Source organism: Zootoca vivipara, chromosome 1 (assembly GCF_965207765.1).
Source record: "Zootoca vivipara chromosome 1, rZooViv2.hap1.1, whole genome shotgun sequence".
NCBI lineage: Eukaryota > Metazoa > Chordata > Lepidosauria > Squamata > Lacertidae > Zootoca > Zootoca vivipara.
The window spans coordinates 118,672,215-118,698,474 of record NC_142582.1 but is presented as its reverse complement, the minus strand read 5'-3'; the positions used below and the strand labels follow the sequence as shown (position 1 = coordinate 118,698,474).

General features: G+C 44.4%; 1 protein-coding gene across 1 annotated transcript in view; it reads right to left on the bottom strand.

The window, feature by feature from the left end:
* The window catches only part of EML1 (EMAP like 1), a 124,875-nt gene extending 103,110 nt beyond the window's left edge, over window positions 1–21,765 (bottom strand). The window contains exon 1 of the mRNA XM_060271907.2: window positions 21,420–21,765. Coding sequence (XP_060127890.1) covers window positions 21,420–21,450 — 31 coding nt within the window. The 5' untranslated portion in view covers window positions 21,451–21,765. The remainder of the gene's footprint in view (window positions 1–21,419) is intronic.
* Window positions 21,766–26,260: the final 4,495 nt, after the last annotated feature.

The following is a 26,260-nucleotide window of genomic DNA, read 5'->3' as shown; positions in this document are numbered from 1 at the left end:
TATGTTCCTAATTGTAATCAGTCTGGTAATACGCAGAAGCTTGTAACAGGCTTATAAAGAGGGGATTAAAAGGACGCTGTCAGGATACAAAGGGACATGTCCTGAATAATATCACAACACAACTGAAATCCTTACGAAAACCAATATGAATTTTCATGACTCATTCTGGTGAGATTTCTTTAAAAACAAAACAAAAAACAGATTCCTAACTCAATTGAGGTCAGTAGCTACGTATTTCAAAGGGACCAGGAATCTACATCCTCCGTTATATCCATCTTAGGGCATGTCTCTCCAACACAGACTTTTAATTGAAGGTTGCCATTCCCAGACGTTCTATTTGAAATGTTTGGCATCCTCACAATTCTTTGAAAGCTCTGCTTGTCGAAAGGCTTTAGAAGCAGATTTTTTTAAAAGATAAAAAAGTATTAACCGCATTAACCGTGGATGCTGAATACAATCTGAAAGCCATTTTCTGATAAAATAAAATAAATCGAACAAGCAAAAACAAATTATTATTATTATTATTATTTTTTAAAAAGAGCAGTCAGCAAGTTGGGGGTTAAGATCCATATTGGAACTCCATCGGTAGGTGCCAAGGGGTTAAAGCAGGGACCCAGGTGGCGCTGTGGGTTAAACCACTGAGCCTAGGGCTTGCTGATCAGAAGGTCAGCGGTTCGAATCCCTGTGACGGGGTGAGCTCCCGTTGCTCGGTCCCAGCTCCTGCCAACCTAGCAGTTCAAAAGCACGTCAAAATGCAAGTAGATAAATAGGAACCGCTACAGCGGGAAGGTAAATGGCGTTTCCGTGTGCTGCTCTGGTTCGCCAGAAGTGGCTTTGTCATGCTGGCCACATGACCTGGAAGCTATACGCCGGCTCCCTCGGCCAATAATGCGAGATGAGCGCGCAACCCCAGAGTCGGTCACGACTGGACCTAATGGTCAGGGGTCCCTTTACCTTTACCTTTTAAGGGGTTAAAGCAACAAGCAAAGGCCATAGATCAGAGGCAGAGCACCTCCTTTGCCTGTGCAAATGTTGCATGCATATGAATTGGAGACCAGGTTAGGAACAAGTGATGCGGTCCTGTTGAGAAACAGAGCAGTGGTCCTCCCATGTGATGTGACTGATTGGCGTTTCTACAAGGGAAATGGCTATTTGGAGGCACTGCCATCATTTCCTCTAAATCAGCCATTGTTTTGTGCCCTTTGGCAAGGCGATGAGTCCTACATGGGGGAGAATGAGACACACACACATCGCTTCTCTCTTTGTTCTCTGCCAAACCTTGGCTACTGGCTGAGAAACTACTCAGGTGCTGGTAGTAAAATGGCAGGCTTATTAACAGCCTTCTAGACAGATCTCTGGCCAAGCCCCTAATACAGGCCTGAAGCAGGATTTCTCATAGCTCATGGGAATACATGGTAGCGGGGGGGGGGGCAGCAGGGTTCTGGAGGCTGGGATTAATTCAATTTAATTTCTATTTAACAAAATGTATATTAGGGTTGCCATATTTCATAGACTCATAGAGTTGGAAGAGACCACAAGGGCCATCCAGTCCAACCCCCTGCCAAGCAGGAAACACCATCAAAGCATTCTTGACATATGCTTGTCAAGCCTCTGCTTAAAGACCTCCAAAGAAGGAGACTCCACCACACTCCTTGGTAGCAAATTCCACTGCCGAACAGCTGTATTTAGAATGGTGAAAATCCGACACAAAAGTTGTTGAGCTTTTAGCAAAATCTACACTTCCAACATGGCTTGCCATACATCCGGATTCTCCTGAATCTGGACATCTCAGCGATTCCCACCCATACACGGTTTCCAATAGCTGAATCCCGGCTATGCCTGGGAAATTCCGGACGTATGGCAAACCTAATACTGCTTGAAGTGGCTTACTGTTTAATGGGACAGTGCACAGTCAGTTCACTGAGACTTAATACAACATGCCTTTCACTTCAAAGAACATCTTCCCTTTGATGCTTGGGCAGCGCAAATACCCAATTCGTTTAAGAGATGTCTTATTCTCGTGTCGTTTTTGTACAAAGCCTCTTCAAATATAAAGTTTCTGGTGTACCTTTGAACCCATCTCTGGCAGAGCTTGGAAATTAGACCTAATGAGAGCTCTCCTCCCCATAAAATTACGTAAATACTATAAATGAGCATAATTAGAGGACTCTATTTCCCTCTTGGGATATACTAGTGAAATAAAGAACCCACTTTCATTTCACAATTGTGGTTTGGTGTTTGTTATGTACTGAGCTGAATACTAGAACAATAGGATTCAGAATCAGCAGTCTGATTGGTCCGCAGGAGCTACCCAATCCAACTCCAGGTGGAAGTGAATCCGCAACCTGATTGGCCTGCAGGAGTAGCCAATCAGGCGGCTGGTAGAAGTGAATCTGCAACCTGATTGGCCTGTAGGAGCAGCCAATCAGGCTGCAGGCAGAAGTCAATCCACAACCTGATTGGCCCACAGTTGTAGCCCTGAAGTAGCCAATCACGCAAGGCCCATTGTGTAAATAATGTATATAAGCAGATGGTTTTGGGAAAAGAGGATTCTTCTCTTCTTCTCCTTGATGACTATGAGCTGAATAAAGAGCATGAAATTCACTCTCAGTGTTGGTGTTGTTTTTTCTCACTTGTCACCAGATTCCTTGATGGGATTATAGGTTTAGAATATTTTGTTGTTTAGTCGTTTAGTCGTGTTCCTTGATGGGATTATAGGTTTAGAATATACAGCGAGTGAAACATGAGCTCTTTTAGGAGCTGAGTTAATAGTCGAGAAAACTATAATGGGTGGAAATATTTCCTATCGTATTCACTCACAGCTCAAAGCTATTTTGTTCCTGCTCACTCCACATGAATGTTCAGACAGCTCAGTCTTGCTTCCACAACCAGCAGCATTACTATTAAGCATCTGTGTACAAAGACATACCACTGTACGTTTTGTCCATTCATAAATCGTATTGCATTACAGAACGTTATAGCTTGATGAGCTAAAGAACCATAAAGAGACGAGGATGAACAATGAGTAATGGCTCATCTTCGGTATAAATTGACAGGCTGCTATGCGGAATGCCGGTGCAACTGAGAAACGAAACATTGCTTGCTGAAACGCAACAACTGTATGAAGAGCGAACACTCAGCTGTTTGCCACATATCTAGATCTCCATCGTTCATCAGAGATCTCACCTTACCCCGATTTGATGCTCCATGTAACATGCAGAGACATCTAGTGGCCGAATAAAGCACACAAGTACTGTACCAGCTATAGAGACATATAAAGAGCCATGACCCGCCATGATGTATCTGACCAATGGGCCCTCTGAATCAGGGCCGGCTCTAGGTAGACCCCCGGTGGCGCGGTGCGCCGGGCCGGTAGGCTGGGCACCGCACGGCGAAGCCGCGCGGAAACCATGCTGCACCCTGCGAGGGCGGGGGCGCCGGAGCGATCTCCGCCCCTCAGCGCCAGGGCGGCCGACCTGCTCGAGACTGCCCTGCTCTGAATATCATCTCACTCCTGATATACCTAACCACATACTGTCCAACACAATGCGGCCCAAATCCAGGATGTCATCTTCCAGGTCTGCAGTCCCATGCGAGTCACATGACACACACGAGATCACGGACCTAGAAAAAGTGCTTTTTCAGGAACAGTGCCCCCAAAATGTACATTTTAGGGCACCGTGTGAAGATCATGGACCTGGGTGGGGGGGATGTTTTTCCAAGGTGAGATCTCGACCCAAAATTATGTGAGAGCAAGCTGTCCAAAATGCCTGCCATGCTCTCACAGGGGTCCTGGTTTTTACGGGGCAGTTGACGGGTATGTAGCCAATCACTGCATACTTCAGAAGAGGGCTTCCTGAAAACAGCGTCATACCAGGAGGTCCATTCTGTACAATTTAGGAATTGAGCCTTTAGTATGGTGCACAAGCCCACTAGAACTTCCTTCCATTACATATCAAACTGGCACCATATCTATTATTGTTTTGGTGCCTATCTTAAGTTCTTCCTTTTCCAACAAGGCAATTAAATTGGAGATTTTTTTTTATCCAACTCTTCACCTGTATTGGACTTGAAATTGTTTTTATATATGTATCTATTGTTGATGTTTTTCATTGTGAGCTCACTTTGGGGCGTTTTCTGCAAAGTGAATGAAATAAATAAATGCCCTGTGGGGGTTTTAAATAGCGCCAATATATACGGTACTGTTGTATATTCCTAAAGATGATATCCCAAACATGATTGTTAAAGCTATACGAGCACAAATGTATTTGCTGGTCTGCTATTAATAGCCAAAAGAGCTTACTCAGGGAACCCTTGGAATTGACAGATATACTGATCTTGCCTCTATCCATTATTATGGGCCACTGCCCATGAGGGATTAGTTCTGATGTTGGTAACTCAAAAAGATTCCCTTTTAAAAATAAGAAGCAGCAAACATCCATACTCAGACAGGGTCCTGTTTAGACTCAAATCTATGCGAATTTGAGGCAGGCTTCTCTGGAGATAAGCTGAAATGAAATAGGAGTGGATGGGTATGTATAACGATGTGTTTAGAGCATGGACAAACTGCTGTAAATTCCGGGAGCATGTGTCCAACCTATTTAATAGCAAATGAGTCAGCAGAAGCACCCATTGAGAAGAGGCAGGATTAGCTAAGGGTTAGCTAAGATAGCTCAGTGTTGGAGATGTGGCAAGGACAATGCCTCTCTGAAACACAGGTTTGTAGAGGGTTCTTTACTTAACAAGTTTTGGGAGAAAATGCTGGACTGTGTAACTATGATTGTGCAGAAAAAGGTAGATCTTTCAGCAGAGAATATTTTATTGAACTATATGTACCTGCAGTATGGAAATTATCAACGGGACAACGGTAATGTATTTTCCATGCGCTAATGGTGGCCAAGAGATTTGATATTGAGGAATTGGGAAAATAAAGATACGATAACCCTTCAATCGATGGACTGGCAATACGACATCACTGGCAATTTATGAATGGACTGCTTGCAGGTGCAGACTCTGTATGGAAAATACAATAACATTTGGAATGAGTTTATACAAAATGTAGAAGCCTATTAGCATTTACATAAGCACTAGGACAATAACACTAGACCAATTTATACAAGAATGTATGGGAATATCGTATACTGCTTTTTTGGTATATTTTCGCTTTTACAGTCACACCTCGGTTTAAGTACGCTTCGGTTTGAGTACTTTCAGTTTAAGTACTCCGCGGACCCGTCTGGAATGGATTAATCCACTTTCCATTACTTTCAATGGGAAAGTTCGCTTCAGGTTAAGTACGCTTCAGGTTAAGTACAGACTTCCGGAACCAATTGTGTACTTAAACCGAGGTACCACTGTATACAGAGGAATTATACCAGAAAGATATGGAGGTCTCGTACACCCCAGGTAGTGTGTTTGCTGACCTTGAGCCAGACATCTTGGAGAGTGAAGTCAAATGGGCCTTAGAAAGCACTGCTAATAACAAAGCCAGTGGAAGTGATGATATTCCAGCTGAACTATTTAAAATTTTAAAAGATGATGCTGTTAAGGTGCTACACCCAATATGCCAGCAAGTTTGGAAAACTCAGCAATGGCCAGAGGATTGGAGAAGATCAGTCTACATCCCAATTCCAAAGAAGGGCAGTGCCAAAGAATGCTCCAACTACCGCACAATTGCGCTCATTTCACACGCTAGCAAGGTTATGCTTAAAATTCTACAAGGCAGGCTTAGGCAGTATGTGGACCGAGAACTCCCAGAAGTGCAAGCTGGATTTCGAAAGGGCAGAGGAACCAGAGACCAAATAGCAAACATGCGCTGGATTATGGAGAAAGCTAGAGAGTTCCAGAAAAACGTCTACTTCTGCTTCATTGACTATGCAAAAGCCTTTGACTGTGTCGACCACAGCAAACTATGGCAAGTTCTTAAAGAAATGGGAGTGCCTGATCACCTCATCTGTCTCCTGAGAAATCTCTATGTGGGACAAGAAGCTACAGTTAGAACTGGATATGGAACAACTGATTGGTTCAAAATTGGGAAAGGAGTACGACAAGGTTGTATATTGTCTCCCTGCTTATTTAACTTATATGCAGAATTCATCATGCGAAAGGCTGGACTAGATGAATCCCAAGCAGGAATTAAGATTGCCGGAAGAAATATCAACAACCTCAGATATGCAGATGACACAACCTTGATGGCAGAAAGTGAGGAGGAATTAAAGAACCTTTTAATGAGGGTGAAAGAGGAGAGCGCAAAATATGGTCTGAAGCTCAACATCAAAAAAACCAAGATCATGGCCACTGGTCCCATCACCTCCTGGCAAATAGAAGGGGAAGAAATGGAGGCAGTGAGAGATTTTACTTTCTTGGGCTCCTTGATCACTGCAGATGGTGACAGCAGTCACGAAATTAAAAGACGCCTGCTTCTTGGGAGAAAAGCAATGACAAACCTAGACAGCATCTTAAAAAGCAGAGACATCACCTTGCCGACAAAGGTCCGTATAGTTAAAGCTATGGTTTTCCCAGTAGTGATGTATGGAAGTGAGAGCTGGACGATAAAGAAGGCTGATCGCCGAAGAATTGATGCTTTTGAATTATGGTGCTGGAGGAGACTCTTGAGAGTCCCATGGACTGCAAGAAGATCAAACCTATCCATTCTTAAGGAAATCAGCCCTGAGTGCTCCCTGGAAGGACAGATCGTGAAGCTGAGGCTCCAATACTTTGGCCACCTCATGAGAAGAGAAGAATCCTTGGAAAAGACCCTGATGTTGGGAAAGATTGAGGGCACTAGGAGAAGGGGACGACAGAGGACAAGATGGTTGGACAGTGTTCTCGAAGCTACGAACATGAGTTTGACCAAACTACGGGAGGCAGTGCAAGACAGGAGTGCCTGGCGTGCTATGGTCCATGGGGTCACGAAGAGTCGGACACGACTAAACGACTAAACAACAACAACAACCACTGTATATGTATCTTTCTTCTTGTTTTTCTTCCTCTCACTTTTCCTTCTTTTCCCCTCTGTATCACTTTATTTCTTTTAACTGAAATCACTTTAATAAAAGAAATTTTTAAAAATAAAAACAAAGATCTCAGGGTGGTTTGCATAATAAAGTATAAGGTTAAAACACAAGTAAATAATTAAAACAATAACAATAACCTCCCTTCCCACAAATACATTTAAAAGGCTGTAGAATATTAATCAGCCAAAGGCCTAGTTGAAGAGGAACATTTTCTCCTGGTGCCTAAAGATATATTATGAAGGTGCCAGGCGAACCTCCCTGGGGAGAGCATTTCGCAAACGGGGAGCCACTGCAGAAAAGGCCCATTCTCATTTTGCCACCTTCTGGACCTCACGTGGAGGAGGCACATGAAGAAGGGCCTCAGGAGATGAACGCAGAGTCCAGGACAGTTTATATGGGGAGAGGTGGTCCTGGAGGCATTGTGGTTGTCTGTATTGTACTTGCAATGGGGAGTGGTAGCTTCAGTTCCATGACGGATTCAGGCGCATAAACTTTGGTGGTTCTCCTATTCCCTGGAGCAAACTTGGGGATGCTGGGAGAATCTGTTCCTGCCAACAGAGTCTATTTCATGGGTGGATGGACATCATTGGATTTCACCCATGATCATGAGTAATTCTTTAAATAAATTCATTCAATAAATAAATTACCGCATTCGTTAAACAAATTCCTACCCTGTCTTTCCCATTTGCTAGCCAGTTTTATTTTAAGATTATTCTTGCTACAGCTCTCTTTACATGGGCACCCTCCTTCATTGCCGAATGGTCCATAGCCACATTTTTACATCAATACAGTCAAACCTCAGTTGTCGAACGTAAACCGTTCCAGAAGCCTGTTCCGACAACCGAGGTGCGGCTTCTGATTGGCTGCAGGAGCTTCCTGCACTCAAGCGGAAGCCGCGTCTGACGTTCAGCTTCCAAAAAACATTCAAAAACTAGAACACTTACTTCCGGGTTTTCGGCGTTCAGGAGCCAAACCGTTCCAAAACGGAGGCGTTTGGGAACCGAGGTTTGACTGTACATTTTACATAAGACCATCAAATGCAACTGCAGTTGTGTCTCCTAAACTCAGGGGCAATGCAGCCAAAAGGTCTCATGTGATCATTCATCCTACCATCGCCACCATCCTGTCCTCCTCCACGCCCAACCTATTTAACAGCCAAAGAGTCAGCAGAAACACCCACGGAGATGAGGCAGAATTCACAAGAAGAGCAAAACAATATCTCTATTAAGACCAGTCTTGGCTCAGAGCCTGCTATTTATTTATTTTCTGGCCCATCTTATATCTAGTGATCCCAGGGCGAAAGACACAACATGGCGTGCAGGGTTCTGAGTTACACAGAACTCTTCCTCAGGCAGGGTGCTCAACAAATATCAAAAGTAGGAGGATGCGGTGGGGTAGGGGAATATGTTTCTGTACTACGGACATTATACACAGTATGATCCCAATAAGTGCTGGTTTACTCTTCCTATCATCCTAATAAATACTGTTTTTACCACCCCTCTGGGTGTGATTTCAGAGGACTAACACATTTGCCTGTACAGTCATACCTCTTCTTGCAAATGCTTCATGTTGCGTTTTTTCAGGTTAATAACACAGCAAACCCGGAAGTGTTTACTTCCAGGTTTTGCCGCGCGTGCACACGCAGAAGCGTTCTGCGCTGTTCGCACAGGCGCAGAAGCGTTTTGCGCAGTTCGCGCATGCACAGAAGCCCCGTTCTGGTTACGGACTTTCCGGGGTGCGAACAGCACCCCAGAATGGATGGTGTCTGCAACCAGAGGTACCACTGTATCTGACTTAACCACAGTAGCAGCAGAGCCGGTACAAAGCATACCAATTCAGTCTTCAAAATGCTCCAGCAGATTCTAGTCCCATCTTTCCTCTCCATTCTCAGGACAGGGTAATTTAATTTATCAAGTAGCTCGGCTCAGATCTTGGTCTGACATAAAGCTCCCTTGTTCTAACATAAGATCTCAGAGAGAGTGAAGATCCCCCCCCCTTTAAAGAGAGAGAGAGAGTTCCCGCAGTGTTATCTCTTTGAGCACCCAGGGCTTGAAAATCTTCAATCAGGCTGAAACATGGAAATGTTTTACTTATAGGGAGGGGGTATCTATCTTTTTCTTGTCTTTTCTTTACTCTAATGGCCTCCTGCCGCAGATGTAGGTTGCATTCCACGAATCCAGGCGCTTTGTGATCTATTGTTGCTTGCAACGTCCATAGATCGTGGGGGGTGCTCTTGAAAATGTTTTGTGCACAGCAAGGGGACACTTCTGACATGCTCTCATTCATGTGTCTCAGCAGGACCACCCTCTTGCATCGGTTGTGAGCCCATTTGGATAATGTTATTCCTACACATCCACATTCCTTTGCCGGGGACTCTTACCTGCCTTTCATCATCTTCAGGCCTGCTGCCTAGGGGGTTGTTGTCACATCAAATCCCTGCTAATTTAAAGCACCGCTTTGGACTGCCTTTGATTCACAGAATTTGCTGAGGTGTGGCAAGGGAAGGAAGTGATTTAGTATATATTAAACATCTGTTTCCCAAAGTGGTTGATATTGCCCCTCCCTTGTGGGGTAGATGGGACTGTGCAGGAGATGAATAAAGGGGTCAAAATAGAGTCAAAAAAGGGCCAGGTGGAGGAAAAGATGCTTACAAGGCATCGCACAAAAAATTTAACTGAGAACTACTGTACGTGCCTTGGAAATAAAGGCCGCATCTCACTTTTTAGAACAATTACTTCCTACTGTGCCAAAGAATAATGCTAACACTCCTCTTTCTCTCCTCCAAAGATGCAAAGATATCAAAACAAGCTGACTTTTGGAAAACCTCCAAGGATTGTTGCTTGATAAATGTTGATTATACATTGATATTCGTTGAATCACATTCCCAAGAATTGGGGTTGGGTGGGGTTGACAACAGCTTGATAAGCTCATTAGAGGGTCAATGAGCTCATAGGTGGAAAGCCTGACCTATGCTTTTAAAAGTATTCAGCTGTTATCCTGTCACCTCGCTTATGATAGTCAAACTGGGATCCAATGAATCATCTGTGGCACAGGTACTTGCTAGGTGGTGAGGTTGATGCAAGTAGGGTTGCCAGACTCAATAGAGGACAGGACTAATGTGCCTTTAATTGCCCTGCTGTCTTTTGAGTCTGGAAACCTTAAAGAGAAACCAGCAGACCCTTTGCTTGGACATTAAACAAAGGGTGTGCTGGTTTCTCTTTAAGGTTTCCAGGCTCAAAAGAGAGGAGGGCAACTAAAGGCACAGAAGTCCTGTCCTCTATTGAGTCTGGCAACCCTAATGATGCAAGATATAGATAGAACCTGTAGTTTTGTTTTAAACCTAGGAGGCTGATACAAACAGCTGCTTCACACTGTTCTGCTAAATGATGGTTTAATATGCAGCACATAGAGGAATTGACCTATGAGGAGCAGGGGTCACCTCTATAGACCAGACTGAGAGCATATCTGAAATGCTACTGTGAATAAATGGATAACATCTCTGGAACATGGTGAGAGCGAAGAATTTCTAACAGTCCTTTTTAAAAATGAGAATTATGTTTATCACGTCCCTTGACTTGTGATAAAAGATCTTTGCATGACTACAGCTTTGGAATCAACTAAAACTGCTCAGCTGACCTGCTTATTGATGATGGCAAATTTTAATCAGTAAGAGGTGAGATTAAGGACCTCCTTCTAGTTCTTTAAGATAATTTTGGTGGTGTTACTAAAATAGAAATGAAAAGTCAACATTATATACGACCTTTTCTTCTAACAATAGGTGGAGGCTTTGGTTTATAAAATTTGCAAATTATTTAAATCTTGCTAAACATCAGGTGCCCTTATTATGTATTTTGTGGGTTTTTTCTATTGTGATTTTATGTTGTAACACACACACACACACACACACACACGATCTACGCCCTACTTGCATCGGAGCTAGAAAAGGCAATTCAGTTTCTCAGCAAAAGGCCATTAAATGAATGTAGAGACATTCCCATAGCTCAACTGCAGGGCCCTCTTCAGCAATATTAATCTTGTCACATCTGAATTCATTAATACCACAGCAAAAAAGAAAGAAAGGAAAAGGCACCATTCACAAACAAGCATTCAGGAACATGCCATTCAGAGATTCTCCTCATCATTCATTTTCTTGGCTCTTTATGTGCGTTGTGTACAGACGAACAATGATTTACTTCAGTACGTGCCACTTTCCCATATGTCATTCAATCTTGTTTCTGCAATGATCTGCATTCTTTCTTTCTTTTTAAAAAAATATATATCCACAATTAATTATGTGTTTTTAAATGCAATTTTATCTCAAAATAATAAGTTCCAATCTGCACATTGAGTTTTGACCTGCACTTTAGTCTGAGAGAGATGCAGGCCACATTCACACCCTACATTTAAAGAACTACGATACCACTTTAAACAGGCATGGCTTCCACCGATGAATCCTGGGAGCTGTAGTTTGTTCAAAGGGCAGAGAGAGTTGTTAGGAGGCCTCTATGTCCCAGCCAGGAAAATCGGGACGCTTCAAGGGTATGGAGCTGCAATTGTCAGAGTTCGCTAGGGAAGAAACGACTCTGGAAACTGTAGCTCTGTGAGGGGAATCAGGATCTCTGAACAACTACAACTCCCAGAATTATTTAGGGAAGCTGTGACTGTTCAAATCCCCCTGATACTACCTTAAACAGTCACAGCTTCCCCCAAAGAATGTATGGTGTTTGTGTGGCGGCAGCTTAGCTCAGTTCTTATCAACGTTCCCAAAGATTGAATTCCGTAAGCATGCCTAGTGCCAACCAGTTGCCCTCCGGACTACAACTCCCATCAGTCCCAGTAGTTGATGGGAGCTGTAGTCTCAAACATCTGGAGGGTGCCAGGTTTGGGAAGCCCAGGAAGGAGGAAGGCAGCTACAACACTTGAAGATCCTTTGCTCAACTTCACAGCATAGCTGCCAAGTATCCCGTATCCGCCGGGAAAACCCCTTTTTTCTTACCGTTTCCCGGCGGTCTCCCGTTTGGTGAAAAATCCCGGCATTCTCCCTTAAATTCGCTTCTTCCCGGCGGCCATTTTTCTGGTGCCGCTTTGCCCTTCTATGGGCACCAGAAAATGGCGGCGCCGGCGCCGGAAGTCGCTTCCGCGCATGACCGGAAGTTGCGTGACGCGACTTCCGGTGGCGCTTTGCCCTTCTATGGGCATCAGAAAATGGCGGCGCCAGCGCCGGAAGTCGCTTTTACGTGTTTCCGGTCATGCGCGGAAGCGACTTCCGGCGCTGGCGCCGCCATTTTCTGGTGCCCATAGAAGGGCGAAGCGCCACCGGAAGTTGCGTCACGCAACTTCCGGTCATGCGCGCGCTGCCGATCCCGGATCTTTACGACCCGGACTTGGCAGCTATGCTTCACAGATTTATTCTGGACTCAAAGGGGCTGTAAGTAAGAATCGGGATGATTACACTGGGAGCACGTTTTCTAATAAAAATGCTGAATGCGTAAAAATCAGCTAAGGGATTGAGCACCACTGCTTTACAAAAGGAAAATAATACATACTAGGGAAAGCACTTAGATAATTGATGTGTTTTGCTTTTATCTACATGTAGGGATGGCGGAACATCCATGTGATTTCTGCTAATGGATAGTGCAAGTATGTCGATATAATTGCTACTGTGGAAAGAAGCCAAAGCAAACCCCAGTCCTCTCAAAGAGACGGAAATGTCTTTTGCACTTAAAATCTGTTAGTACAGGTGTCTCTTGGGAAATGGACTTTAGAGTTCTCAATTCAGTTTGCATTTAAAGGAGAAGCTACATCATTCGCATTTTCTGAAACAATAAGTGAATCGAAACGTGGCCGTCCTGCAAAAGGCGCATTTCTCTGCATTTTGCAGTGCAGGGAACTCCAGGCAAAGAATGTGTACAAAAAACCCCCCACACATGTTAACATGTGTAAAAGCTGAGGCAATTTCAATCTGTTTTAGTGTTCTAACTTTTGTATGTTTTAAAGTAGAGCTGTAATTTTTTCCTTATTTTGTTGTTTTATCTTTTTTGTAAGCCGCTTTGAGGTGTTGTTTTGTTTTGTTTTTTTTAAAAAAATCAAGTGGTGTGTGAACGTTATGAAATAAATAAGTAAACATATTAGGGGAAACGGCATGTTGTTGTTTAGTCGTTTAGTCGTGTCCGACTTTTCGTGACCCCATGGACCAGAGCACGCCAGGCACTCCTGTCTTGCACTGCCTCCCGCAGTTTGGTCAAACTCATGTTCGTAGCTTCGAGAACACTGTCCAACCATCTTGTCCTCTGACGTCCCCTTCTCCTAGTGCCCTCAATCTTTCCCAACATCAGGGTCTTTTCCAAGGATTCTTCTCTTCTCATGAGGTGGCCAAAGTATTGGAGCCTCAGCTTCACAATCTGTCCTTCCAGGGAGCACTCAGGGCTGATTTCCTTAAGAATGGATAGGTTTGATCTTCTTGCAGTCCATGGGACTCTCAAGAGTCTCCTCCAGCACCATAATTCAAAAGCATCAATTCTTCGGCGATCAGCCTTCTTTATGGTCCAGCTCTCACTTCCATACATCACTACTGGGAAAACCATAGCATACAACATGGGAAATGGCATACAACAATGCATTATATGAAGGGAAATGGCTTGCCCCAATGTGAACCTGCAAGAGTCATGTGACCTGTGCGAGAGCATGGTGCCCCAAACCACACAATTTTGGGCGCCGCAATCTCACGCAACACACGCGCCCTGCCGTGATCTCGTGTGTTTTTGAGCGCATGGCCCCTGGAATCGGGATGTCCTGGACAGTTGACGGGTATGTGCCACAAACCCCCTGGATGGGATCACCAATTGGGAACCTGCTGGGGAAAATGGTCCCCAAATCAGGATATGTACAGAATGCAGGGGAAACACAATACAACGCCGGCCAAACTTCTCATCCGCATGCCTCACTCAGCTGAGAGTAATGGTACAACTCTAGGGCAGTTCAAAAAGCCATATAATCTACTGTACTTTCATTACTGGAGTCAGTGACTTGGGGCTAAAAGACCAAGCTTCATTCATGTCTGCTTTGGGTTGACCTTGTCACAGTGCCTCATCGAGGTAATGAGGACAACTGAGATATGCCCAGTAGCGCAGCATTTCCCTCTCGCTCGCAGCTGATTCAGAGCACTGCAGCATGTTTTTGTCTGGTCGCTTTATGCAGCTACGATCACATTACACTTGCCCTGCTTTCTTTAAGTTGCCTGCCTGTGAAAGTGGCAGAGTGTGCAGTTGTGTGCCGTTTTCGAAACTCGGGAAGATCACAGACCCCGGATAGTTCCATCCCCTTGTAATATTCAAGGCTTGTTGCAGATCGTTGATAGAGCACATATTGGTAGAGGATATGTTTGTTGTGGTTGGTTTTAGTGTTTCGGTTGTAAGTCAGTTTGGGTCACTTTCATGAGTACACTGGTACCTCAGTTTATGAACACAATTGGTTCCGGAAGTCTGTTCATAAACTGAAGCGTTCATAAACTGAAGCGAACTTTCCCATTGAAAGTAATGGAAAGTGGATTAATCCGTTCCAGACGGGTCCACGGAGTACTCAACCTGAAGCGTACTTAACCCAAAGCATGGGTGTAATTGGTTCCGGAAGTCTGTTCATAAACTGAAGCGTTCATAAACTGAAGCGAACTTTCCCATTGAAAGTAATGGAAAGTGAAGTAATCCGTTCCAGATGGGTCTGCCGCGTTCGTAAACCACACATCCGTAAACCGAGGTGTTCATAAACCGAGGTTCCACTGTAAAGCGACAAGTGTTAATAATACAGGCACCTCCCCAATTGCTCCTGCAGCCAATCGGAAGCCGCGGAAGCCTCATTGGACGTTCCGCTTCCAAAAATTGTTTGCAAACGGTCACTTCCGGGTTTGCAGTGTTCAGGAGCCAAAACGTTCGAGAACAAAGCTGTTCGAAAACCAAAGTACGGCTGTATTTTTTTCCCTCTCTGGCAGCCTTGGCATGCTGGCTGGGGTTGATGGGAGTTACAGTTCCAAAACACCTGGAAGGTACTGGGTTGGTGAAGCCTGCTGTATGGGATAAGAGCAGTGCTTTTTTTTTCTGTCTAGAGGAGGAAGGGGGCTGGGCTTTGCTGGTGCCGGCAGCAGCAGCGCACAAGTGGCCGCCATTTTAGGCAGCCCCTCTCTGGAGCTGCCAGCCCCAGACACTTGCAAGACACGCTGCCAGCCCCAGACACTTGCAAGACACAGGTAAGCAGCCACTGGGGCTCGTGGTGCTCTTGCATCATCCCCCCCCAATATAGTCCCGCCCCACACAAGGTCTGAGGGGCAGTGGACCAGCCCCTTGCTGAAAAAGTTTGCTGACCCCTGATCTATGGTGTTTTAAATGTTTTTCTTGTTTTGTTTTTTTATGCTGTTGTGGGCAGGGTGGACATTTGTTGGGGCTGGGGATTAGTTTAGTTTTAGTATAAATGTAATTCTTATTACAGTGGTACCTCGCAAGACGAATGCCTCGCGCAACGAAAAGCTTGCAAGATGAAAGCGTTTTGCGATGTTTTCGGCGCTTCGCAAGACAAAGTTTTCTATGGCCACGCTTCGCAAGACGGAAGTTTTTCGGCGTGTTTTTTTTTTTGCTGCAGCAAACTGCGCTTCGCAAGACGAAAATCTCGCTAGACGAAGCGACTCGCAGCACGAATTACTTTCGTCTTGCGAGGCACCACTGCATTTCAATTAGTATTTATTGTGTTGATTTGCTGCATAGTTTAATTTTGTTTTAAAGGGGAGAGGGTATGAGTCATGGGGGTGCAGAGATTGTGTGAATGAACTTAGTGCTTAGCTTATATTTTTAGCAGCTATAGTATTTTGTTAATGTTTTTAATATTTTATAGATTCTAAATGCCGTGTTGATTTGTTAATCATGTGACTTGCCATAACTGTGAGGTTTAGTTACAGGTAGGTAGCCGTGTTGGTCTGAGTCGAAGCAAAATAAAAAAATTCCTTCAGTAGCACCTTAAAGACCAACTAAGTTTTTATTTTGGTATGAGCTTTCGTGTACATGCACACTTCTTCAGATACACTGAAGAAGTGTGTGAGGTTTAGCTTATTTTTAGTTGCTGTTTTGTTAAGTTTTTTTATTGCAACTGTTTTATTGATAATCTGTTAATTATTCTTCCAGTAGCACCTTAGAGACCAACTAAGTTTGTCATGACAAACTTAGTTGGTCTCTAAGGTGCTACTGGAAGGATTTTTTTATTTTGTTTTGACTGCGTCAGACCAACACGACTACCTACCTGTAACTGTTAATTATTGTATATGATGTATGCTATATTCACGATGTGCTATTATGTTTTATTGCATTATGGTTATTTATTGGTTGTAAGCCGCTTTGAGATTCATTTGAATGAAAAGCAGCATAGAAAAACAATCAATCAATCAATCAATCGATACCCCTAAACATTTTTTTTAGAAAAAAGCACTGGGTAAGAGTATTCATTTTGAACACATGGATTCCCTCTATTTAACGTGACTGGTTTCCTGATTTGCATTTGGTGACTTTGTTTATGTGTTTTAAAAGTTATTTACGTACAATTTTTGCATTGCATTTAATGATAATTATATGCCTCCCCCCGGTGCTTGTTTTTTAAGTCCCAGCATGCACTTCTCTGCCCCCTGTTATTTTATGCTCTTGTCATCTCATCCCCCAACACATTTAATTTTCCATTCAAAGCAAGGAGGAAAAGCCCAGCATTTTCAAACTGGTGAAGTTGCCTTGCTAAGACCTGAAGAGCTGTGTATAATTAAGGCTTCTTGTGGGAAAGAAATATTGGCTCATTTACATCTAGCTACTGAAAGCTCAAGAGGAGGTCATAGAGAAGAACTCCCCTATCCTGCCTTCATTCCCCTCCTACCCAATCTGGAAAGAACAATTATGCAGCTGTTCTCAGACTGCATACTTGTGTAGGCTGCAAACAGCTCAGAAATGATGGTGTCTGGTTATTCTACAGGCTTATCCATACCTTTTGCCCTCGCCTGCTAGGCACAGGTCTGCCCCACTGTTTTCTCTAATAAAAATTAACAACAACAACAATAATTAATAATAATAATTTTATTATTTATATCCAGCCAATCTGGCTGGGTTTCCCCTGGCTTACAGCCTATATAAAAATAATAATAAAGCATCAAACATTAAAAAGCAAAATATCTTATACTGACTTTAAATTAACCAATAAGTCAATAGAAACCAACACTAACAACAAACAATTTGCAATTATACCCAAATTAAAAGAAATGCCAACCCCAGCTAAACATTTAACCAACTCCAACCCAACAAGAACAAAAGAGAGGAACCAAAATTAAAACTGTTTAAAACGTTTTGAAACATTTTAGCAAGTTGTCCCAACACAGCAGTTGCTCCAGCAATGTCCCTCTGGCCTCCCAGAGCCTCTTTTGGCTGTTCAATGCAGGTGTGGGCCCTGCCCCCTAGGCCAGGTGGAACTGGGCCTTGCAGCAAGCAGCGGTCTTCATTCCAGCACTCACAGCAGACACACACACACACACACACACACACACACGTTGCTTTCCCTGCGAAAACCTGCTCTTTACTGCTGAATCGGAGCAAACACCAATCCACAGAAAACCCGAATTGCCATTTGCTCCAATTCAGTAGTAAAGGAAGGAACTGGTACATCTCACACAGTGACATATGAACGTAATAATGACTATGCTTTAAATAGCGGCACTCTGCTCCTCCAGATTTTACTGTGTTTGTTTTGGATTAATATCCTGGTTAGTGAGCAATGGTTCGCACAAGCCGCAGTTTACCATTTTCAGATAGAACAGCAAACTGTGGTTTGTTACAAATTGCAAATGGAAGCTACTGATTTCCTCCCTCCACATGCAAAGGAAAAGGTAAGAGGAAGGGGAAGCACATGGCCCTGCGGCTAGCTGCAACTCATGCATGTACTGTAATGATAAACTGGCTTGTTGCTGTTACTCTTCACCATGTACACCATATTGTGTTCCCCCTCAAAGAGGGCACGTGTTGCGGTGAGACATGGCAACCAAACCCTTGTGTAGTGGATGGGTACGATTGGATAGCCACAGCACCCGATTGGTAGGACCCTTGATGCTGGGTTTAATCTGACCAATGGGATGCTAGCCAAATGGATCAAGGGACCTTTATATGCCAATGCATGTGTCCCTGAGCTTCCTCTTTCGGTGCGTGCATCGGAACACCTGCCCACCTCTCCCTATATTTAGGGCTTACACACTTGACCTTGCTATGCTGTCGTGTGTCGTCTGTCGTTGGGACAGGGGCACGGCAGGAATTTTCCCCACTTGGCTGATTGGCTGGTGCCATTTGGGTTTCGCCTGCCGGGTAGCAAATCGTCACAACTTGTAAGGTTGCGGATGGGCTCTGGTTCAGGTGATACGGATGGGGGAACGCTTTCACCATCCCTATGTGAAGGGGTATTCCATTAAAGGAATCCAGGGACTCAATGGTTTGGTCAACCCATGCCTGAGTCCAGGGGGACATTTGGGTGGTGGACATAGCATGTCCCCGGCTTTCTGCCATTCCAGGTGTTCACCCTAGGCTGACCTATGGTAGTGCCCTGGGTCAGCGCTACCTGCAAGGGTGCAGGGAGCTAGTCGAACCAGAGCCTATGCAACCACTCACTTGCTGTGATCAATAAAGTTGTGGCCTAAATTCTGCCAAAAACCAAACCTAAAATTTGAGTCTTGTGAGAATTTATTTAAGGGGGAGGTTTAAAGGTCTAAACACGCAAATCCCAAACCTTTCACAGCCACTCAGTCATAGATTGCGGGTCTACCTGCTGGTAGATCAACATTTAGAAATCTTCTGGTACTACCGTATTTTTCTGTGTTTAAGACAATATTTTTTCCCCTTAGAAATAAATTGCGGCGATGCGGTGATACCCCCCCCCCAAAAAAAGCTCAACAACTCTGGGCAATCTCACCCCAATTTTTTTTGTTGCGGTCCAAAAAAATAGGGGTCATCTTATACATGGGGATGTGTTATACACGAGAAAATATGGTAGTTTAAAAGAAAGAAAGAAAAAGAAAACAGTAGCAGTAATTTTTAACGCCTCACATATATTACCTAGGTCAAACCTTTGTCGTTTCCAGTTTGTCACTATCTTAGGCTATTTCCAATAAACATGGAACAAGTTAGCCTCTCCTTCCACGGGGAAACAGAGAAGAGTTAGACGAAATACGTATTTTGGCTTTGCATAGAAATTAGAAGCTGCACAATAAGGTACCATACTGACGGTCAAACTTGATATTAACGGGAAACACATGAAAACAATTGACACACTTACTTTGACATTTTAAATAGCCACTGTGTAGGGGTGGTAGGTGGGATTCGCACCTGTAGCACACAGGGAGAGAATATTTAACCCTTTCCTCCAGTCATGACCATGATGAAAATTGGCCCACTCAAAGATATTGGCGCCAGGAAGCAAGATGTGATTGGCATCAACTGAATAGTCAGTGGTTAAAGCAGATTGTGATGCTGCTGTTGTGCTCACAGTGAAACAGTCATATCACATTCTGTCTGTTTGAAATTACATTCAAAGCCATCTTCTTTTGCAACAGGGGAATATAACTTAATGAACAGCCATCGCTGCAGATTCATTCATGTTAGGTGTGCATTAAATACTGTCTCTGTCATCTGAATCCCATGTCCCTGTCCTCTCCCACTTCCTTGATATGACTCACTATGCTTAGCAAGCAAACACGGTTCCAGATTCTAAAACCGAGGCCTGTTCTGCTGGCCAAGCAAACTGCTCTGGTTACTTAGCAGCACAGCATGCCTTTTGATACGGCAAGCAAAAATACCCTTCTTTCCTAATGCAAAGGATTGCTGACACCATACATATAAGACGAAACCAGGTGGATTCTACAATACGGAAATACACGTTCAGAGCACAGAATAGCTTGTGCTCACATTAAATCAGTTTCTGCAGCAGCACATTTATTTGCAAAGAGAGCTCTTGATCATCTTGCAGAACTTTTGATCATCTTTTTTACATTTGCAGAGCAGTGGACAAGATACCATATTAAGGCACACAGTCATAAAAACAAACAAATCAAACTGTTTGGTCAATTTACCTACAAAATCAAACAACCTGGTGGCAAAAAAACAAGCCCCAACACCACTTGCCTTAAGCACAAGTTGTAGTTTTTGAAACCTCTGCACTGTAGTTACTAGCTGTGAGAACTCTACTTTCAGTTCATTCAGAACTAGCCCTCTTCAGCCGTGGCTGAGGATTGTGAAGGGGACGTAGCTGTCCTGCTTTTACTTATGACATCCCTATTTTCGTTGGAGGGTATGGAGTTATCTGACCCCCAAGCCTTCTGAAGGCAATCCTATATAGGGAAGGGTTTTGTTTTTTTGTTTTTAAAAAAGGTTAATTATGTTTTTATATATGTTGGAAGCTGGCCACAGTGGCTGGGGTAACCCAGTAAGTTGTGTGGGGTATAAATAGTAAAATTAGCATTATGGAATGAGACATCCCTATTTTCATCAGAGAAATGTTGGCGGATATGCATGGTGCAGGGGACAAAAGCATTTGGCAGGTCTCGGTTCAAATCTCTGCTCAAGCCACGGAGGAAATTGGGTGGCCTGGGAAACGTCGCTCTTTTTTATCCTCCCAAATTGGTATTCCAAAAGTGGGCATTGCTCCATGACAAAACAAAACGGTCCTGCGATCGCTTTAAACTATCCTACGTGGAAAAGGATAAATAACTTGTACTGTTGGGTATGGAGCGCGGCAAAGGAATGGGCTTAGATATGCTTTGCTTGTTTTGAAACTGAAGTGCAATTATGTCTCCCGCCCCAGCATTGGATTAATGTTTATTGCTTTCCACCTCTGTTCCTGTTGCCCTTTTGCAGTTAGGAAGTGACACAGGATGCTTATTTCTGGTCCCATTCCCGGACATTCCTCTCCAAGTGCCCTAAAGGACAGATTTGGACACTGCCATTTTGACAGAATTAGTCCCTTTGCATGCTTTCACCACTTTCTCACCCAATATCCTTTCATACATATATAATTATTAATAGCATTCCTCCCCCAGAAGCATGAAGTTAGTTAGATTTTTAAAAACGTCAGAAAAGGAGCATTAATCGATCTATTATTCAAAGCTTCAAGCAAAGAGAAACATAAAAAACAACAACACATAACCTCTGCAGCACATGTCCAACAACAGCTATGGAAGAACCTGGCTGGTTTTGGAGGGGAAAATCAGACTAAAACACTCTGTTTGCAGCCTTGCTCTGCCTGAACTGACAAGGTTTAGAATGGTGCTGCTTTTCTCATCCTCCTCCTTTGAAAGCCGAGGCTGTGAACTAGACTTCAGGACAGTGTGGTAAATATAATTCTGGCACTTACCCACAGCTATCCCTTCGCAGTCTGACATCATGTGAAAAGAAGTTTCCTTTAATGCTTCTCAGGGCGAAAAAAAAAACCGCAGGGGAAAATAATAGCACGAATGCAGATCTCGTTCCTCCGTCAGGACAAGCAGAAGAAATGTTAGCCAAAGAGAAATAGTTCTTTCTCTCTCTCTTCTCTTTCTTCTTCTTCTCAACTGTACCCAAGGAGTTTACACAGCAACCAGTTCTGGCTCTGCCTTCTCATTATGGGATGTAAAGATAAGAATGTGCTTTTTGTGCCAAAAGAGCACGCTATTGGTGGATAAATTTGTTGACATCCCTCCCCTTCAAACAGCTTCCTCTTTAATGTCACTGTGGCACATTACAGGCTCGAAAAGGCCATGGAATATTTATGAAAAGGGCTTTTAAGAACTATGTTGGGAATCCAGGCTCTCAAATGCCCACTGAAATAATTATGATGTGGAGAAGCTTGTAACTGGGGCTTGTTTCCAGGGCATTCCTGGTTGCATAAAATGTGACTAATATTCATGGACAGTACTTGAGAGAAACTGAAAGCAGGTCTCTCTCTCTCCCCCCCCCCACTTCAATGGGCATAGGTGTGGGAAAACCTTGGAAGCTAGGGCCAGGCAGATTATTTCTGGGAAGCCTACAAGCAGGACATGGAGGCAAGTGTCAAACTCCAACACCAGTAACTAGTATTCAGAAATACTCTGCCTCTGAATATGTGGGTTCCATTTAGCTATTCTGGCTAAAAAAGCAGCAACAAGCGGTCCATGAATTCCTTTGATTTCCTAACAAATTCCAATCCAGTTGGCGGAAGGACATTCTTAGAAAATTGTCCACATATGGCCTCTCCCCAGAGCATTTATTAAGTTTAGAAATGGGAAGGGCCAAGAACACAATCAAAGAAAGATTCAGGGACATCGAAGCCCAAAATGATTTTAATCGACTCTCTATAATTTACAGATCTCTTTATGATTCCCAAAGGCTCCATCTAGCAAACGATCTCAAGTCACTAGACAACTCTAAACACCGATGGGCATTTCCCAGGGCTCGCTTTAATGCCCTCCCCTCAGCTCTGTTAGAGGGCAGCTACAATAAGATACCGATCGAACAAAGATTATGCCCCTGTGATCAGGGCCGTCTTAAGCGCCCCTGGCGCCGTGGAGCGACGGATACCTCCGGCGCCCCCGCCCCGTTTCCCAGCACGGTGGGCGGGTGGGCACAGCGCGGTTGTTGAACCGGCGGACCGGGCAGGCGCAGCTCGCGGCGCCCTCCTGGCGGGCCAGCGCCATGGTGCCCTGCGCCACCGGGGGTCTACCTAGAGCTGGCCCTGCCTGTGATAATAATGAGATTGAATCCATTGGGCACATTCTTTTATACTGTCCACTATATTGCAATTCAAGAAAAGAGCTGATCGAACCGATACTGAGGAAATTACCCGGTAGCTCAGACGAGGCTTAGACCAGACCAGGGCAGTCTCGAGCAGGTCGGGCGCCCTGACGCTGAGGGACGGAGATCGCTCCGGCGCCCCTGACCTCGCTGGGCGCAGCGCCCAGCCTACCGGCCCGGCGTCCTGGTACCGGCCCTGTACCAGACATCTCCTAGCTGATAAAGATTTGGAGACCACCAGGCCCGTTGCAAAAGTTTTGTCTCATTGCGACAAGAATAGGACGAGCAATGGTGTCAGCAATGACCAGCGATGGAGATCAAACTTTAATCCCTGAAGGAATGATAATAAGTAGCAGAGATCTATTAAATTAAAAAATTTAAAACGGTAAAAGGCTGAAACTCAATTTTAAATGTAAGCATCGATTCTGTGAATTGGATTGCAATTCTACTTTATTTTATTTTATTCTATCTTTTAACACAATTCAATCTCCAATGTCATATTTGTTATAACTTGCTTTCTGGTCTTTGACCGTAATAAAGATACTTTTGACTTTGTTTGATTTCCCTTGAAAGTAATCTAAGCCAGTGATCACCACTGAATTTTGCAGTATCAGATCCTTTTAAGCTAGTTAAATGTGGTGCAGAGAGGCATGCCGTCTATTGCTAATCGGCTACACTGGTGACATGAAGGAGATCCACATGGAACCTTCCAAATCAGCAGGGACTGAGGAAGACACACTGTCAAACCGTCCAGATAACCCATCCAGGTCAGCGGGCTACTCATGAGTAAATTGCCGTTGTGGCATCTTTGTGGCAAAAGACCCATCAGACATAGGATATCGTTCCAAAACCCTTCACTGCACGGGGTAAACAGGTCTCAATATGTGTGGACATAACTTTCAAAGAATCATAGAATCGTAGTGTTGGAAGGGACCCCCAAGGGACATCTAGTCTAACCCCCTGCAATGCAGGCATCTCGGCTAAAGCATCCATGACTGATGGCCATCCAACCTCTGCTTAAAAACCTCCAAGGAAGGAGAGTCCACAACCTCCCAAGGGAGTCCGTTCCACTGTCAAACAGGAAACAGCTCTTACTGTCAGAAAGAATTTCCTCTCTTGTCAAAGTCTGGGGGATTCCTGGTTTAAAGAAAAGGAGGGAGGGGTATAGTGGCAGTATCACCATCACATACCATAACATGGTCCTTTCCTTCCGCCCTGCCTAAGGTAACAGAGTTGCATAAAGCAATTATACTAATGCAAGTTCAATGCAAGATTTCCACTGATGGACTGCACCACATCCTTGGCTCTCATTCGAAAGCTGGTGTAATATTGTGCCTGGGAGTAATCATACTTCACTGACCTAGAACGAGGGATGAATTGTTCTCATTCAGCCTGCATTTATCTTTCCCAACAGAGGGCACCCAGAGTGATTGCTTTTGTTAATGAAGTCTTGCCTGATTATTGCGTGTGTAATTTTCTGTTTGATTGAAGTATGCGCTCAAATGTGCAGCTCTGTAGGAGCCACTATCTTGCCCAATCAGAAACACCACATGCTTAAAATGATATTTATATATAGCCTTTCTGATTTATGCAAGTTCAGTTGCTCCCCCACTTCCCCCGGCCCCCCAGCTACTTCTTCCCCAGGTCAAGGGAGAAGAAGATGTTAGCTCTGCTGGCAGTCACGAGATCAGGTAGCAAATCAAAAGAAAGTGGAGAGGGAAGTAAAAGATCGCAGGTGTTTGGATCCTTTCCCATTTATATGAGTTTATAAGGTACGCTCAGAGATATAAAGAATTAATATACCTTTCCTAGGCAGTTGTTAATATATGTAAAAGCATGTGTACCAGATAGCTTGCTCTCTAAGCCAGAGCTTTCCAAACTGTGTGTTGCGACACATTAGTGTGTTGGCTGCAGTGTGTTGGTGTGTCGCACGAATGCTTGGGGCTGAAAAGGGGTTAGTTTAACCTCCGGCTTCTTAGAATTTTGAAGTGTCAGGCATAGCTCTAGTGGCTTTAGCCCAAACGTAGCAGAGTTTTCCTGCACAGTGCAGAAGCTAGTTGAGGTGGAAATGACTAGTTGGCTAGACGCGGAATAACTATTTACAGGATTTATTAAAAGAAAATAAAACCAGCAGAGTTTCTGCATACAAAGCAAAGCAAAATAAATCCTCTCTCTATCTCTCTCTCCAACCATACGCAGCACTCCTACTCCTAACACCCAACAAGAAACAACTGTGCTAGCATTCCTAGATAACAGAGTTCAGTGCTGGTCGTTAACCAATCAGAGAGTAGTTTCCAGGCCAGGCAGACCTTGGCTTCCTGCTAAGAGTAAATTGACACTGCCTTGAGTTAATTGTGTGAAGCAAGAATCTGTAAGTTTCCCATGAGAACCAATTAACAGAAACCGAACATGCTAATGATGCATGTCTAAAAAGTGTGTCACCAAAGTTTGGAAAGCTCTGCTCTAAGCAATGCACCCATTTCCCTTACCTCTTAAAGTTCTTACACCACCCCACTTACACGGTGGTTACATTCCGGTGCCCCACATGCATACGTGAAAATCGCTTAAGTGGGGAACACCTTCTAATCATCCTTTAAACATGCTCTCTCTCCAATCCAGACCTATAATACTGTATCCAGAAATATCCACAACTAGAATTGAAGCTGTGGGGCTGGCAGGAGGCTGGAAGTACATGTAGGGAAGCTGCTGCTGTGCTACGCTGCAATCTGGTTGGGGAAGCTGAGCAGCTGCACTTCTGGTCTCTTTGGGGCTTCCTCTGCAGGGCCATCTTAAGCGTTTCCCAGCGCAGTGGGTGGGTGGGCGCAGCACGCAGCTGCCACAAGCGCTGCTGCTGTGCGGCGGGTGGGCGGGCAGGCACAGCGTGATCTCTCCGGCGCCCTCCTGCCCCGTTTCCCAGCGCAGTGGGCGGGTGGGCGCAGCGCGGCTGCCACAGACGCAGCTGCACGGCGGGCCGGCGCCGTGGTGCCCTGCACCACCCAGCCTGGCCGTAGGGCCGGCCCTGTTCCTCTGCCCTCAATGATGTCCTCTTTGGGCTCCAGGGAGGGTCTCCTCCAGATTTGAATCACAGTCACACGTGAGTCAATCACGTGTAAGTGGGGGTTGGGGGAATGCCTGTATTTAACGACCTGCAAGAAGTGCAAAATTTGGTCTGATCCAACAGAGCATTCCTGCGACATTTGATTCGTCAGTTTAAATGCTTGTATCCCTCCTTTCCATGCCCATGAGTTTGCTACCAGTCTAAAAAAACATAAGGCAAGAAAGATTATACAGTGGAACCTCTACTTACAACCATAATCCGTTCCGCAGGTCCGGTCATAACTAGAAACGTACATAAGTAGAGTCGCACTTTTCCATAGAAAGTAATGGAAAAGTGAATTGATCCGTTCTAGACGATGAAAAACACCCCCTAAAACAGCAATTTTACAT